Raw genomic sequence first — 10,859 nt, 5'->3', positions numbered from 1 at the left:
TTTTTTGTGCCCCTTTTTAAAAAAATTACGTGTTAATTATCTTCATTCTGCTTAATTATCTTCATTCTGCTTAATTATCTTCATTCTGCTTAATTATCTTCATTCTGATGTAGTTGGACCTGTACTAATGTCTGGAGGCCAGCTTTTTTTTGCCTAAATGTAGACATTAAATCGAAACTTTGTAAAAGCATTTGCTTGTCGATTCTCGCGAAAACCAACTCGATGCATATAAAGGTGTTAAAAAGTAAACGTCGGCTTACAGTAAGAATTTCTTTTTAAGCTGATTTTATACCAGTACAGTGCACTACACGATTTGGTGCTAGGGCTTGACATATCGCATAATGTGGCGCTATTGGGGGGGTGGCACTGCGAAAAGAGTCGTCCGTAAAGGTCTTCAAGGTCCTCGTTTTCATCCAGTTTTTGGCGGGAATCCAGCCTCGTCTGTTCGTTTTGGACCTTTTGAACCATTCCTTCCCTACCAGTACGCTTAGCCTACCTTGGTCGCCACCGGCACCAACATCAATTGCGACTACAGGCGCGTCTCTTCAAAAGCCCACGCCCTCCCCCCGCGCACGCCTACGCTCCAGTCGGTCGAGTCGCTTCCACTCCCCGCCGCTGCACCCATCTCCTTCCCTGCTCCACAATGCCATCGCCAGGCTCCTACGAGACGCCGACGACGCCTGGCGCGGTGCGCTCCTACGTGCTCGGCCGTTCGAGCGGGCAGGCCCAAGCCGCGAGCACGGTGCTTCTCAATGTCAACCACTCCAACCTGAAAACCACGCGCTTCCTCGAGCTACGCATGGACCTCTCCGCCTCGATCTCGGCCGTCAAGGACCGCCTGTACCTGCACACGGGCACACGCCCGGCGTCGATGACCCTGCTGCTGCGCTCGTCAGAGCGCGGCCCGATCCGCGCGGAGCTCGCGGACGAGGCCCGCACGCTCGCCGACTACGCCGTCGCCACGGGCGACTGGCTGCATCTCGTCGACGACGACCCGCACTCCGCGTCCGCCGGGGGCTGGCTCGAGGACACCTCCTTGGCACCCAAGTACGAGCTGCCGGAGGGCAAGTACGAGAGCAGCGAGAATACGTACAGGGCGTATAAGGCGCGCATGAGGGAGAAGGATCCAAAGTGGAGTATGACGTCAGAGCTGGCGAAAAAGATGAATAAGCGCAATACCGACCATGTCGATTTGGCGGAGGAGAGGCCGGAGGTCGAGGTCGGGCGCAGGGTCGAGGTCGTGCCCGGCGGGAAGAGGGGCGAAGTTATGTTTGTTGGGAGGGACCTGGAGGGCCTGCCGGAAGGTTGGTGGCTTGGCATTAGGTTTGATGAGCCCGTCGGGAGGAACGATGGTAGTGTTAAGGGCGTGCGCTACTTTGAGGCCGACATGGGCTTTGGCGGCTTGGTCAGGCCGTCTAGGGTTACGGTAGGCGACTTTCCGCCGTTAGATGACGTCGACGAGGGGAGCGAGGATGAGATTTGAGACTTGGTCGCAGATTTGTGCGTCGTGATTTGGGAGTGGGACGGGGGACATTGGGGGAGCTCAGTGCTTTGCCGTTTCGAGGAAAAGCTCGTGGTGAACGCCGGCCACACGAGGGTAGCCTAGTAGTCTCGCGAAAAGCGTTGACATATGTATAGAACATGAGTAAATATATAACTGACTCGCAGTCGAGCTAGGGACGCGGGAAGGATGCGACAGGCGATACGGTATGTGAAGGAGGGAATCACCACAAGCACCAGCATTGAGATAGCATTCGCAAAAATAGTCATTGAATAAAGCATGCAACAGCACCAGCATTCGTGCGGGCATGCGTAGAGGGGGTGTATCCTAGAAAGGATCTTCTGGAAGATGGTTCCACCAAGGTGGAACCACCCATTGAGATGTGGTGTCGAGTCGCAAAAAATATGCATCTTGCCACATGGTTGGTCGGTGCGCGATCGCCAACAAGGCGTCGAGAGACACCCCAAATCGCGCGAAACTGCACACCATTCGCGAGTTTACAATCTCTCGCTGCATTTCTGTATTTTGTTATCCATAAAATCTACCCTTCAGCGCAGGGTTACTGTATACCGTACGCGCCAGATCCACTCCCACCCAACCATACAGTACCCTAAAGGGTTCTATACCGTTCCACCGTAAAAGCTTCGCTTACTTCCCCGTCCGCTCACACCCCGACTCCAGTACCTTTACGCGTCTATGGGCGTAGCGCGCCCCACAAGCCGCATTCTACCCCGCCCTGCTCTCGCCCGCCCACGCCCGCCGCCACGGCCATGACCATCGACGAGTACGGTCCCACCGCGGGCCGCCTCATGTACATCCCAGCCGGCCTGCTCATGCTTTTCTTCGGCGGCTTCCTGGTCAAAGCCGCGTTGTGCCTCATCTCTTGTGCCTTGGTGGGTCATCTGGTCTTCATCGCCGCCGTGCAAGCCGGCCTGCAGTACATCCCCGTCATTCTGCTCGTCGCCCTGTCCGCGCTCGCCACCTTCGCCGCCGTGCTCGAGGCCTGCGACCAGGGGCCCGACTTTGCCACGGGCGCCGTCCTGGGCACCTGCATCGCGCTCACCTTCTATCCCGCGCCCATCCTCTCTATTGTCCTGGCCGTCATCATCCTGTCCGCCGCTTTTGGCCTTGCGTTTGCTCTTGTTCCGAAAGAGGTTGGCATCTTTTTGTCCAGCTATGGCGGTGGGTTTATGATCTTTTACGGCATGGAGCTTATTGATAGCGACGTGTTCGAGGGAAGCCGCCCTGTCCCAGCTTTCGTTCGCGTTGATAGCATCGATATGTGGTTTTCCGTCCTCAGTTTCCTTGTCGTTGGCTTGCTTGGCTGTTGCGTTCAGCTCATCCTTTTCAGTGGCCAGGCTAATTCTGGGTTTTCGCGGTATCACTACGTTGATATCCCTTGACGAGACAGCGATTGGGGACATGCCAGAGCAACGTTCTCTGTGGACAGCGCGCGTGACTAGAGTCGTTTACCCGCTGCCACTTGCGATCGCTTTCCCGTTGCATGTTTCAGTTGCCCTTGCATTGACCGCATCATTAGTGCATTTTTCCGTGTCGTTGTACCCCTGGAATGCTACCTTACTGAGAGAAATGGCAGAGGAGGGGGAGCATTTGCATTGTAGATTATTTACAAGTGTGCCAGATGGACGGACAGTGGATGTGTAAGGCAAAACAAATAGGGTAAACCAGAGACATACACGAAAAACAAGTATCATCTTGCCAGACAAAGTCGCCGTCGTTTAGATGACCTTCTGAAAGGATGAGTTACGAGCATACACGCATTTCTAATTACATATTACCGTGGCCAGACTATTTGAGGCGACTAGAGTTGAGAGAAAGGCGAGGACAAAGAAGGAAAGAAGCATTGCTGATGAATGGTTTGCGATGACACTGTCATACTAGTGTTGTTTGTGCCTGCTAGATTGGCCATTACGGATGTGGACTGAGCGGGCGTTAGTGCGATATGGTGGCGAAGGAGGCGGCACCATTCTCAAACTAGCCCAGGAACACAATGCCGCATTGCCGCATGCGTGAGAGCAAGTTGTTGAGCTTTATAACAGTGTGTGAGAGAAAATAGTTCATCTGTATATTATTGAGTGATTGGACGTGTTTCATCTGTACATTATTGCTCATTGACCAGTAATGCCAAGAAAGAGTTCGAAGTAGAAAGCTGTAAAGGTGAAGCAAGCTTGCTCGAAGAGACCGACCATAGCATGGTGAGTTCGAAGGCAAAATGCCCAAGAGATGTCTGTCGCCTTGTGTTGTAACGCTTACCGCAGACTCTAGTTCGACGCAAAAAAGGGGACTTTGCGTAAGTTGAGAGATTAATGTCGCTGACACTCCTTCATATCTCTGCGTACACATTGAATCGATTTCAAGAAGTGACGCTTCTCGTTTGATGCCCCTCGTTCTTTCTAAACATTACAGGCAATCGCTTGAAGCCTTCAGATCCACTCAGGCCTCCATATGAAGAAGCGAAGAAAGCGACTACAAATACTCTCTCGCCAAAGGTTTGCTTAAGTTCACGAAGAGTGTCATTTCTTTCTGTCTTCTAAAGCAGACCGCCGCTTTGATCCAGAGGGCTCATTGAAGCGCCATTGTCGCGCCTGAACCGTAAAATCCCCAATTGTATGATACTGCAAATGTTCTGCAGCAATCACCGTGAAACAATCACTAGTTTTTCCGAAATGTTTTGAACGTTTCCATGATGGCCCTTTGCCTTTCCGCTACATATCAACATTTCTTTTGTCTTGATCGCCATCAAACAAGCTTCTCAACTCAAGAACATCAAACATCAAATGGTGGGCCCTCTTCAGTCGCCAGGAGCGAGCGCTTCCATCCCCATCACCAAACCAGACAACGATGCCAAGCACAACGCATGTTTCATAAAGACCGGGGCCGAAGATATTGCTGGGCACCATACGGACTTCGTCGTGCAGCCGTTCTCAGACCGCATCTTTATCATAGTCACGCAGCTGGGAAAGATGGGAACAATGGTAGGGCTACTGATTTCGTGATTTCTCATTTCCTGAAGAAACGCACCTACAGTCGCAATGAAACTGGTCGCGCCTATTTGAGAAAGCAACTGGCGTCAAGACTAGTTGCGAATTCCAGTCGATCGGCGCGCTGACTAACCACATATTCCATTGCGTTTAAACTGAACTGATGCTGAACAGATTTCCGCAGAAAAGGAATGCGCAATTGGGGGGGCGCAGTCTTACAGCGTCACAGTATTGATGGGCAAACGCGAAGTTCCTGAGCTGGAACTTTGCGCCCGTCAGGTGCTCGAACTGATCGAAAATGACGGCTGTGCAAAGCCGCTGCTGATATCCCTCGCGTTGAAAGATCATTCAATTGAAACGATAAAAGCCGTCATCGCGAAAGTCAAGAGCTTACGGGCGTGGTGAGAATCGTTGAAGAGGATGTGGTTGAGCGTGTTCAATCAATGCACGAACAGAGATTTTTGGGCGTGGTGCCAAGGGTTACACTGGTGTCATATTGCTACTTTCACGTTCAGTGATGGTGAAAAGTTGGTTCCGTGCTATCTGTTCACACGGTTTGTCGCGGGTCTCTCAGACTGCTCGAATCCCTTTTTCTTTCCCATCGCAACCGGACTTTCCCCTTCCTCATGGGCTTATTTTATCTAACGCGGCCGTCTCATAGCTGCACATCAAAGCGCGATAGAGTTTCTACACGAAGACGCGGAACATGTCTTGAAGATATTTCAATTGAGCAATCGTTGCCGAAACGACTTGCAGTGGCAGTGTTATTATGCCTCTTGAAAATATCGTAAAAACTGACGGGCTTCTTGCCTATTTGTCGACATCATAACTGTACAGAGTACTCTGCACCAGAGCCTCGGCTGAGTTACGATCACAATCCCAATCATCGGACGACTTGCGAACGAAAGTGGCTCGAGGGGTGAAACCTTGCTATCGACATCCATTGTGCGTCCTTGAGCTTTGGAAAACACAATGTTGCGGTGCGTTGCAAGAAGAGCATTCTCTGCTGCGCGTGTGCGCAACCTGGCCACTATCAGAGAACCAGGCGTGGTGGGCCTGGTAACTCCTGACGATCCTCGACAGGTACGATGAGCGCAACGTCCTCCTCCTGCGGCCCCCATGCGCATTCTATTCTCATTCATATGCACCAAACGTTTCGCCGAATCCATTACTGACGAAGATGCTCCACTCATCCTGCGAATGCGTGCGCGCCAACACGTAGGCGTTAAAAGAATTGTACGGGCGAACCCTTGAAGCCGTGAAGGATCTCCCCGAGAGCGCCGCGTATCGCACCAATGTGGAGAAGATCACAAATTATCGACTTGGAGTCGTGTCCGAAAACGAGGACATCGAGAAGATCGAGGCGATGCTAAACATCGGGCAAGTGCAGGAGATCATTGAGCAGGCCGAAAACGAGCTGGAACTCATTCCACACATGGCGGATTGGAAGCCTTGGGAGATGCAAGATGGAAAGAAGCCCGCCGTTATCGAAATAGTAGACTAGAGGCGGGGCGCGTCGCATCACGCATGACCAACGCACACTATGAGACAAATGAGTTGCAGATACAGTCGTTGAGTCCTCCATTGTTGGCGCGAGATGAGTTCGACGGCATACGGCAGCATTAGATCGAGCCCGTGGATTTATAGTACGACATCTTACTACATGCACCTGCAACGCTCTCTTTCGCATCTGCAATCCAGGTGGCGTGACACTACAGCGCGAAACAGTAAACCAGGATCAGACCCGTCCGACAAAACATATCGAGCCTTCACCGCTAGCACGCCATCTACTGCCTCAAAACCCCTAATCTCCATCAGGGCATCAGCCCGGCTGCTCTCATTGCCCGACGGCAGCGGGCAGCGTAACTTGCGGCAGCACGGATTGTGTTGGCACGGTTTGCGGTGGCGCAGGTTGTGGTGGCGCAGGTTGCGATGACACAGGTTGCGGCGGAGCGAATTGCTGCGCGGAGTACTGCTGCTGAAGCTGTGATGGAAAGCCGGCTGCCTGTTCTGGCATCGGCTGCGCATGTTGCACATTTGTCGGCGGTAGCGGGGCTTGCTGCTGTATAGGTTGCGAATACACAGGCGGTTGAGCTGGCGGCGCGGACGCCTGGTGTTGCATCACAGGCTGCGGCGCGAGAATTTGTCCCTGCGAGTAAGCGGCGGGCCCACCATTCGACATCTGGTGTTGCGGGTACGGCTGCTGCTGCATGGCGGCCGGCGGCATGTTAGGCGGGGGCGAGACGGGGGTAGCGATGGCAGGGACGCCTTGCTGCAGCATGGGCGAGTTGCTGATCTGCGGGGTGATGGCGGCGGGTTGCAGGGTGTTGGGCATCCACTGGCGGACCTCGTCGCGCGGGATGACGCGGCGGCCGAGGCGGATCTTGTCGCCTTGCGCGTAGGCGTCCTTCACCGGCTGGAAGTCGAAGTAGTACTTCTGCAACATTAGCATGGCCGCGACGCTGCGATCCGTGACGGCGAGACGCTCCATGTCGATATACTCCAGCTCCGTGTACAGCTGGGTGGTGATGGAGTTGAGCTGGATGGCCAGGTCCATGACGTTCTTCTGGTTCCTCGTCCGGCGCTCAAGGCGCTCAACCGACACGGTCTTCCCCGGCTTGGCTTCATTCTCAAGCATCTGCTTGGTCTTCCTGTCGTAATACTTGTACTGCCTGGTAGTCTCCAGCCTCTTCGCGTGCAGGGCCTCTGCGTTTTGGATCCTGGAGAGCATGGCGGCGAGCTCCTGCCTAGCGAACTCGACCTTCTGCATGGGGGTGTAGCCGGGGTCCGTGGGCGGAGCCTCGACGGCGGTGCGCGCAGACTCCAGGGCTTTGACGACTGCGCGGGATTCGATGTCGGTGGCCGAGTAGACGGCGGCGGCGGCGGTGCTGAAGGTGGTAAATGAAGCGAAGAGGTTCTTCCACGCGGCCTCGTTGGTGGCGAGGGCGTCGTGCAGCGCGCGGAGGGCGGCTTTCCAGGTCGCTAGGGTCTGCTGCGTGACCCTGTGCGATTCGTCCGACTCGGTGATTTCGCGCTTGGACGTAGCCGGCGACATGGTCACCTTGAGGCCGTGCATGACTTTGCTGCGCGCGGGGGCGCCTTCTTGCCGCGGGGCGCGGCCGAAGAAGCTCATTGCGAGGAGGGGTGGCGGTGGCTGACGGGGGTGGTAGAAGGGGGCAAGGTAACAGGGAGGGGTTGAGGTGATGGGTTGAGGTGATGGTGTGAGGGGACGGTGTGAGGGGACGGTGTGAGGGGACGGGGGCTGGGAGAAGGGTGGTTTTTTAGTTTTGAAGTGAAGGGGAGCAAGGGCGTTTACGTTGCTGTATCGGGCGGGTGTAAGAAGGGAAAGACGCGGGCGCGGCACTGGCCGTTCGGGTGTGTCGGTGGCTGCACCCAGATGGGTTCCTGCCAAACTGTCCTGATGTCAGGACACTGTCAGGATGCTGTCAACAGCAACGTCATGGCCCGTTTACGTGGTTTACACGTCCACATGATCCTTTTCAACTGTAAAGAGGGCGCTTACAGTGCTGGCGATTTGGTTTGGCCAATGGACGGGCACCATCTGCATGCAGTCCCCCCAATACGGGAAACTGCAGGGGTGAACGAGCGTTGCCCCGTTGCCCTGCGTTGCCTTGCCCTTACTGCACTGCATTGCTCTGGCGCGTGAGATCGCCCCAGCTCCACGCACGGTATCATACTGTACAGCAACAACAACCCTCTCCGACTGTGTCGTACCCTTCAAGGGTAGCATCGCTACCCCTGAGTGCGCTTCGCTTAACCTGCAAGAAATCGCAGCCCGCCACAGTCACGCTCTCCACAGTCAATTGCGTTTGTTAACAATTAGTGTTGTAAACTAAATGGGTAACTAGCCACCTATTTCGACTTCAACGAAAAAGTCTCTACTACTCTATCCTTGTCCTGATCCCTGTCCTGACACAGTTTCAGTTGATTAACAAGGAATCTACAGACGAAGACTCAGCACACATCGGACGTCTACCCCTCGGAGAGAGGAACAAACTCCGGCTCTGAGTTTCCAAATGTGAAAAACGCCAGCGCCCCCACCGATCCAATCATCAGTATCACTCTGGCAATCGTGAACAATGAGATGAATGACCAAGGAACGAAAAGCTTCCCGGTCTTTGGGTGCACCGCGTATTGGTCACATCGACCATGCACTAGGTCTGCCATATCCCATCCCGACACATAGGGAATGAAACAGAGGTAAATTGCCAGTAGATGTGGCAAAAGGTTCACCATAGCAAATCCTAAGGCCATGGCGAGAGGAAGAATATTCTGGTATGCAAAAGTCCCGAGGACGCCGTCCACCTCCACTACAACCGTTTGAGTATCAGTTGGAGGATTGATAAATCCGTATGTGATCGCGAATATCAAAAGAATCGCCATGACAATGTTGAACCATATCCGTTTCAGGTTCTTGAAAATGTTCCTCCGGTGCTCTTGGACTTCTTCAGCACTTCGTACCCTTTTCCTCCTCTTAAATCCCCGCCCATCTTCATCTTCAGATTCCGATGTAGAAGACGAGTCATCTTGACCGGAAATTGGGACAACGTGATTGTCTATCGGTTCCGGATGCTTGACATTCTCCGGTGTACTGCCCACAAGTCCCTGTGCAGGCGTCTCTGGAGACGGTCGTCCCAGAACAGTCATCCTGGGATCGTGTTGAAATTGCTCGGTTTCTTCTTCCTCCTCGTCCTGCGCCTCCTTCTTGTTTCCGTTTTTGACGGCTTGTGACTTGTCCGTCACTTTGAACTTGAGATCCTGTCCCTTCACCAACGCGGTAAACAGCCCTTTCACCGTTATGTACCTGAAGATGGGCTCAAACGCCATCGCCCCAGACTCGGATTTGTCAAGCCCATGCCCGCCAGCCGTCAGGACCACGCGCACCACAATGCCAGCCATCAAGAAAATGGAGACGAAAATGATGAACTTTTTCGGATCTGGCGCGTCCAGTGGAGAAATTCCAAACACGAGCAGCAACACAGCCCCTACATCATACATAAAATGCACCACAGATATCAGCCTCGCGTACGTCATGTGAACGTAGAGCAATCGCTGAAGTAAGCTGAGGCCCTTTGCAGTGAGAGGCCCTTTCATACTGAAGAGGATTTGCCAATCTCCCTTGAGCCAGCGCGCACGCTGCCCGAGATTGCTCCACAGCGAAGTCGTCGCTAGGCCAGTGGCGAGTGACTCGTTCACAAAGTAGGTGCGGTAGCCTAATTGGTGGAAGCGCAGCGACATGGCAGTGTCCTCGGTGATGGAGTGATAAGGGTAATAGCCGGCTTCTTTGAGGGCGACGCGACTCAACATGTTGTTAGTGCCAATCATGGTGGAAGCGTTGAACCAGTCCTTGCCCGGAAGGACGAGCTCAAAGAAAAAAGTGGAGCGCTGGTCCAACGGGTCGCTGTCATACGGGGAGAGGTTGCGAAAATGCTGAGGCGTCTGGACGACGGCGAGGGTCTCGTTGAATTCGTATTTTTCAATGTCCGGATTCCAGACATAGAAATACGGGAGCAGCCTCTGAGCGATGTTTGGGCGTGCGACAAAGTCAGCGTCAAGAGTGATGACAATGTCAGTTGTGGTTCTTTCAAGGGAGTAGTTGAGGTTGCCAGCTTTGGCATGAGTGTGATCCGGTCTAATGACATAATGGATGTTCTTGTAGCGCTTGCGAAGCTGGGAGACGAGGGCGCGTTTCCTGACGTCCTTTCCGTCATCACAGAGATAGATGGTGAGTAGCTGTTTGGGATAGTCGATATGGACGGCGCCCAGGAGGGTTTCCAGGACGAGATCGACGTCCTCGTTATAGCAAGGAATGAAGACGCCAATAGAAGGGTAGTTGGAATGTTCCTTGGTGACTGCATTCCTCGGAGAATTGAAGGGGATAGGGTGAATGAGGTGGTTAGGAATGTACTTAAAGTCGATGCAGTTACGGCGGCAGACTCTCCAGGCCTCGAAAAAGCGGAAGGTGACACTGAAGACGCTGATGACCTCCAAGACGAAAAAGAATATCTGGTATGTCAAGAAGTGCGGGCGGCGCGAGCGTTCGAAGATGCCGATGGTCTCGCGGGCGCGGAACTGGAGGTAGGCGATGCCTGCGAGGAATTGGAAGATCATGAGGAAGCGGACGAGGTAGTACTTGTAGCGCAAAAAGCGGGTCTCCTCGAGCCAGTGGACCGGCATGGACGGCTTCCACTCGCCTTTCAGCATGGGCTTGATGGGCTTGGTGCCGCGCGGGCCGCCGCCGGCCGCCCAGTGCCTCTTGAAGCGTTCTGAGTCCGTCGGGAGGGGCATGGTGGAGGTGAGGGAGGTGAGGGAGGTGGGGGAGGTGGGGGAGGTGG

The 10,859-nt window shown here is 54.0% G+C and overlaps 8 protein-coding genes; 5 read left to right on the top strand and 3 right to left on the bottom strand.

Annotated features, from left to right (window-relative positions):
* The first annotated feature begins 643 nt into the window (after positions 1-643).
* Positions 644-1,670, top strand: CHC_T00000407001 (hypothetical protein). XM_005709898.1 is given in 2 exon segments: positions 644-1,483; positions 1,484-1,670. 1 exon segment carries the CDS (start codon positions 644-646, stop codon positions 1,481-1,483), a length of 840 nt encoding a protein of 279 aa, XP_005709955.1. The 3' UTR covers positions 1,484-1,670.
* Positions 1,671-2,271: 601 nt separating this feature from the next.
* On the top strand, positions 2,272-3,206 carry CHC_T00000406001 (hypothetical protein). XM_005709897.1 is given in 2 exon segments: positions 2,272-2,904; positions 2,905-3,206. The coding sequence occupies 1 exon segment, from the start codon at positions 2,272-2,274 to the stop codon at positions 2,902-2,904; it is 633 nt and encodes a 210-aa protein (XP_005709954.1). The 3' UTR covers positions 2,905-3,206.
* A 117-nt stretch (positions 3,207-3,323) lies between these two features.
* On the bottom strand, positions 3,324-3,431 carry CHC_T00000405001 (hypothetical protein). Its single transcript, XM_005709896.1, has one exon. The coding sequence runs from the start codon at positions 3,429-3,431 to the stop codon at positions 3,324-3,326; it is 108 nt and encodes a 35-aa protein (XP_005709953.1).
* A 5-nt stretch (positions 3,432-3,436) lies between these two features.
* Positions 3,437-3,535, top strand: CHC_T00000404001 (hypothetical protein). The gene has a single exon (XM_005709895.1). It carries the CDS (start codon positions 3,437-3,439, stop codon positions 3,533-3,535), a length of 99 nt encoding a protein of 32 aa, XP_005709952.1.
* Positions 3,536-4,299: 764 nt separating this feature from the next.
* On the top strand, positions 4,300-5,332 carry CHC_T00000403001 (hypothetical protein). XM_005709894.1 is given in 3 exon segments: positions 4,300-4,497; positions 4,678-4,908; positions 4,909-5,332. The coding sequence occupies 2 exon segments, from the start codon at positions 4,300-4,302 to the stop codon at positions 4,906-4,908; spliced, it is 429 nt and encodes a 142-aa protein (XP_005709951.1). The 3' UTR covers positions 4,909-5,332.
* A 92-nt stretch (positions 5,333-5,424) lies between these two features.
* Positions 5,425-6,033, top strand: CHC_T00010290001 (NADH:ubiquinone oxidoreductase). XM_005709893.1 is given in 4 exon segments: positions 5,425-5,475; positions 5,476-5,586; positions 5,726-6,007; positions 6,008-6,033. The coding sequence occupies 2 exon segments, from the start codon at positions 5,476-5,478 to the stop codon at positions 6,005-6,007; spliced, it is 393 nt and encodes a 130-aa protein (XP_005709950.1). The 5' UTR covers positions 5,425-5,475; the 3' UTR covers positions 6,008-6,033.
* An 879-nt stretch (positions 6,034-6,912) lies between these two features.
* Positions 6,913-8,065, bottom strand: CHC_T00000402001 (hypothetical protein). The gene is made up of 3 exons (XM_005709892.1): positions 7,988-8,065; positions 7,005-7,921; positions 6,913-6,937 (listed from the first exon to the last, which is right to left on the bottom strand). Exons 1-3 carry the CDS (start codon positions 8,063-8,065, stop codon positions 6,913-6,915), a joined length of 1,020 nt encoding a protein of 339 aa, XP_005709949.1.
* Positions 8,066-8,314: 249 nt separating this feature from the next.
* CHC_T00008534001 (CesA-like Cellulose synthase (UDP-forming), family GT2) lies at positions 8,315-10,635 on the bottom strand. XM_005709891.1 is given in 2 exon segments: positions 8,315-8,496; positions 8,497-10,635. The coding sequence occupies 1 exon segment, from the start codon at positions 10,633-10,635 to the stop codon at positions 8,497-8,499; it is 2,139 nt and encodes a 712-aa protein (XP_005709948.1). The 3' UTR covers positions 8,315-8,496.
* Between the last annotated feature and the right edge of the window lie 224 nt (positions 10,636-10,859).

The sequence above is a fragment of the Chondrus crispus genome, genomic scaffold (assembly GCF_000350225.1).
Source record: "Chondrus crispus Stackhouse genomic scaffold, scaffold_509, whole genome shotgun sequence".
Classification (NCBI taxonomy): Eukaryota; Rhodophyta; class Florideophyceae; order Gigartinales; family Gigartinaceae; genus Chondrus; species Chondrus crispus.
The sequence above is the reverse complement of the archived record's forward strand: the minus strand, read 5'-3'. Positions and strand labels throughout refer to the sequence as shown.

Excerpts from the sequence above, each read along its gene's own strand:
- CHC_T00000402001 (XM_005709892.1), bottom strand. The coding sequence starts at position 8,065 with ATGGTGCCCGTCCATTGGCCAAACCAAATCGCCAGCACTGTAAGCGCC. Across the intron at positions 7,922-7,987 it reads TTGAAAAGGATCATGTGGAC|GACAGTTTGGCAGGAACCCA; the intron begins GTGTAAACCACG and ends TCCTGACATCAG. Across the intron at positions 6,938-7,004 it reads CAGCTGTACACGGAGCTGGA|TACTACTTCGACTTCCAGCC; the intron begins GTATATCGACAT and ends ATGTTGCAGAAG.
- CHC_T00000403001 (XM_005709894.1), top strand. The coding sequence starts at position 4,300 with ATGGTGGGCCCTCTTCAGTCGCCAGGAGCGAGCGCTTCCATCCCCATC. Across the intron at positions 4,498-4,677 it reads TGGGAAAGATGGGAACAATG|ATTTCCGCAGAAAAGGAATG; the intron begins GTAGGGCTACTG and ends GATGCTGAACAG.
- CHC_T00000406001 (XM_005709897.1), top strand. The coding sequence starts at position 2,272 with ATGACCATCGACGAGTACGGTCCCACCGCGGGCCGCCTCATGTACATC.
- CHC_T00000405001 (XM_005709896.1), bottom strand. The coding sequence starts at position 3,431 with ATGGCCAATCTAGCAGGCACAAACAACACTAGTATGACAGTGTCATCG.
- CHC_T00000407001 (XM_005709898.1), top strand. The coding sequence starts at position 644 with ATGCCATCGCCAGGCTCCTACGAGACGCCGACGACGCCTGGCGCGGTG.
- CHC_T00010290001 (XM_005709893.1), top strand. The coding sequence starts at position 5,476 with ATGTTGCGGTGCGTTGCAAGAAGAGCATTCTCTGCTGCGCGTGTGCGC. Across the intron at positions 5,587-5,725 it reads CTCCTGACGATCCTCGACAG|GCGTTAAAAGAATTGTACGG; the intron begins GTACGATGAGCG and ends GCCAACACGTAG.
- CHC_T00008534001 (XM_005709891.1), bottom strand. The coding sequence starts at position 10,635 with ATGATCTTCCAATTCCTCGCAGGCATCGCCTACCTCCAGTTCCGCGCC.
- CHC_T00000404001 (XM_005709895.1), top strand. The coding sequence starts at position 3,437 with ATGTGGACTGAGCGGGCGTTAGTGCGATATGGTGGCGAAGGAGGCGGC.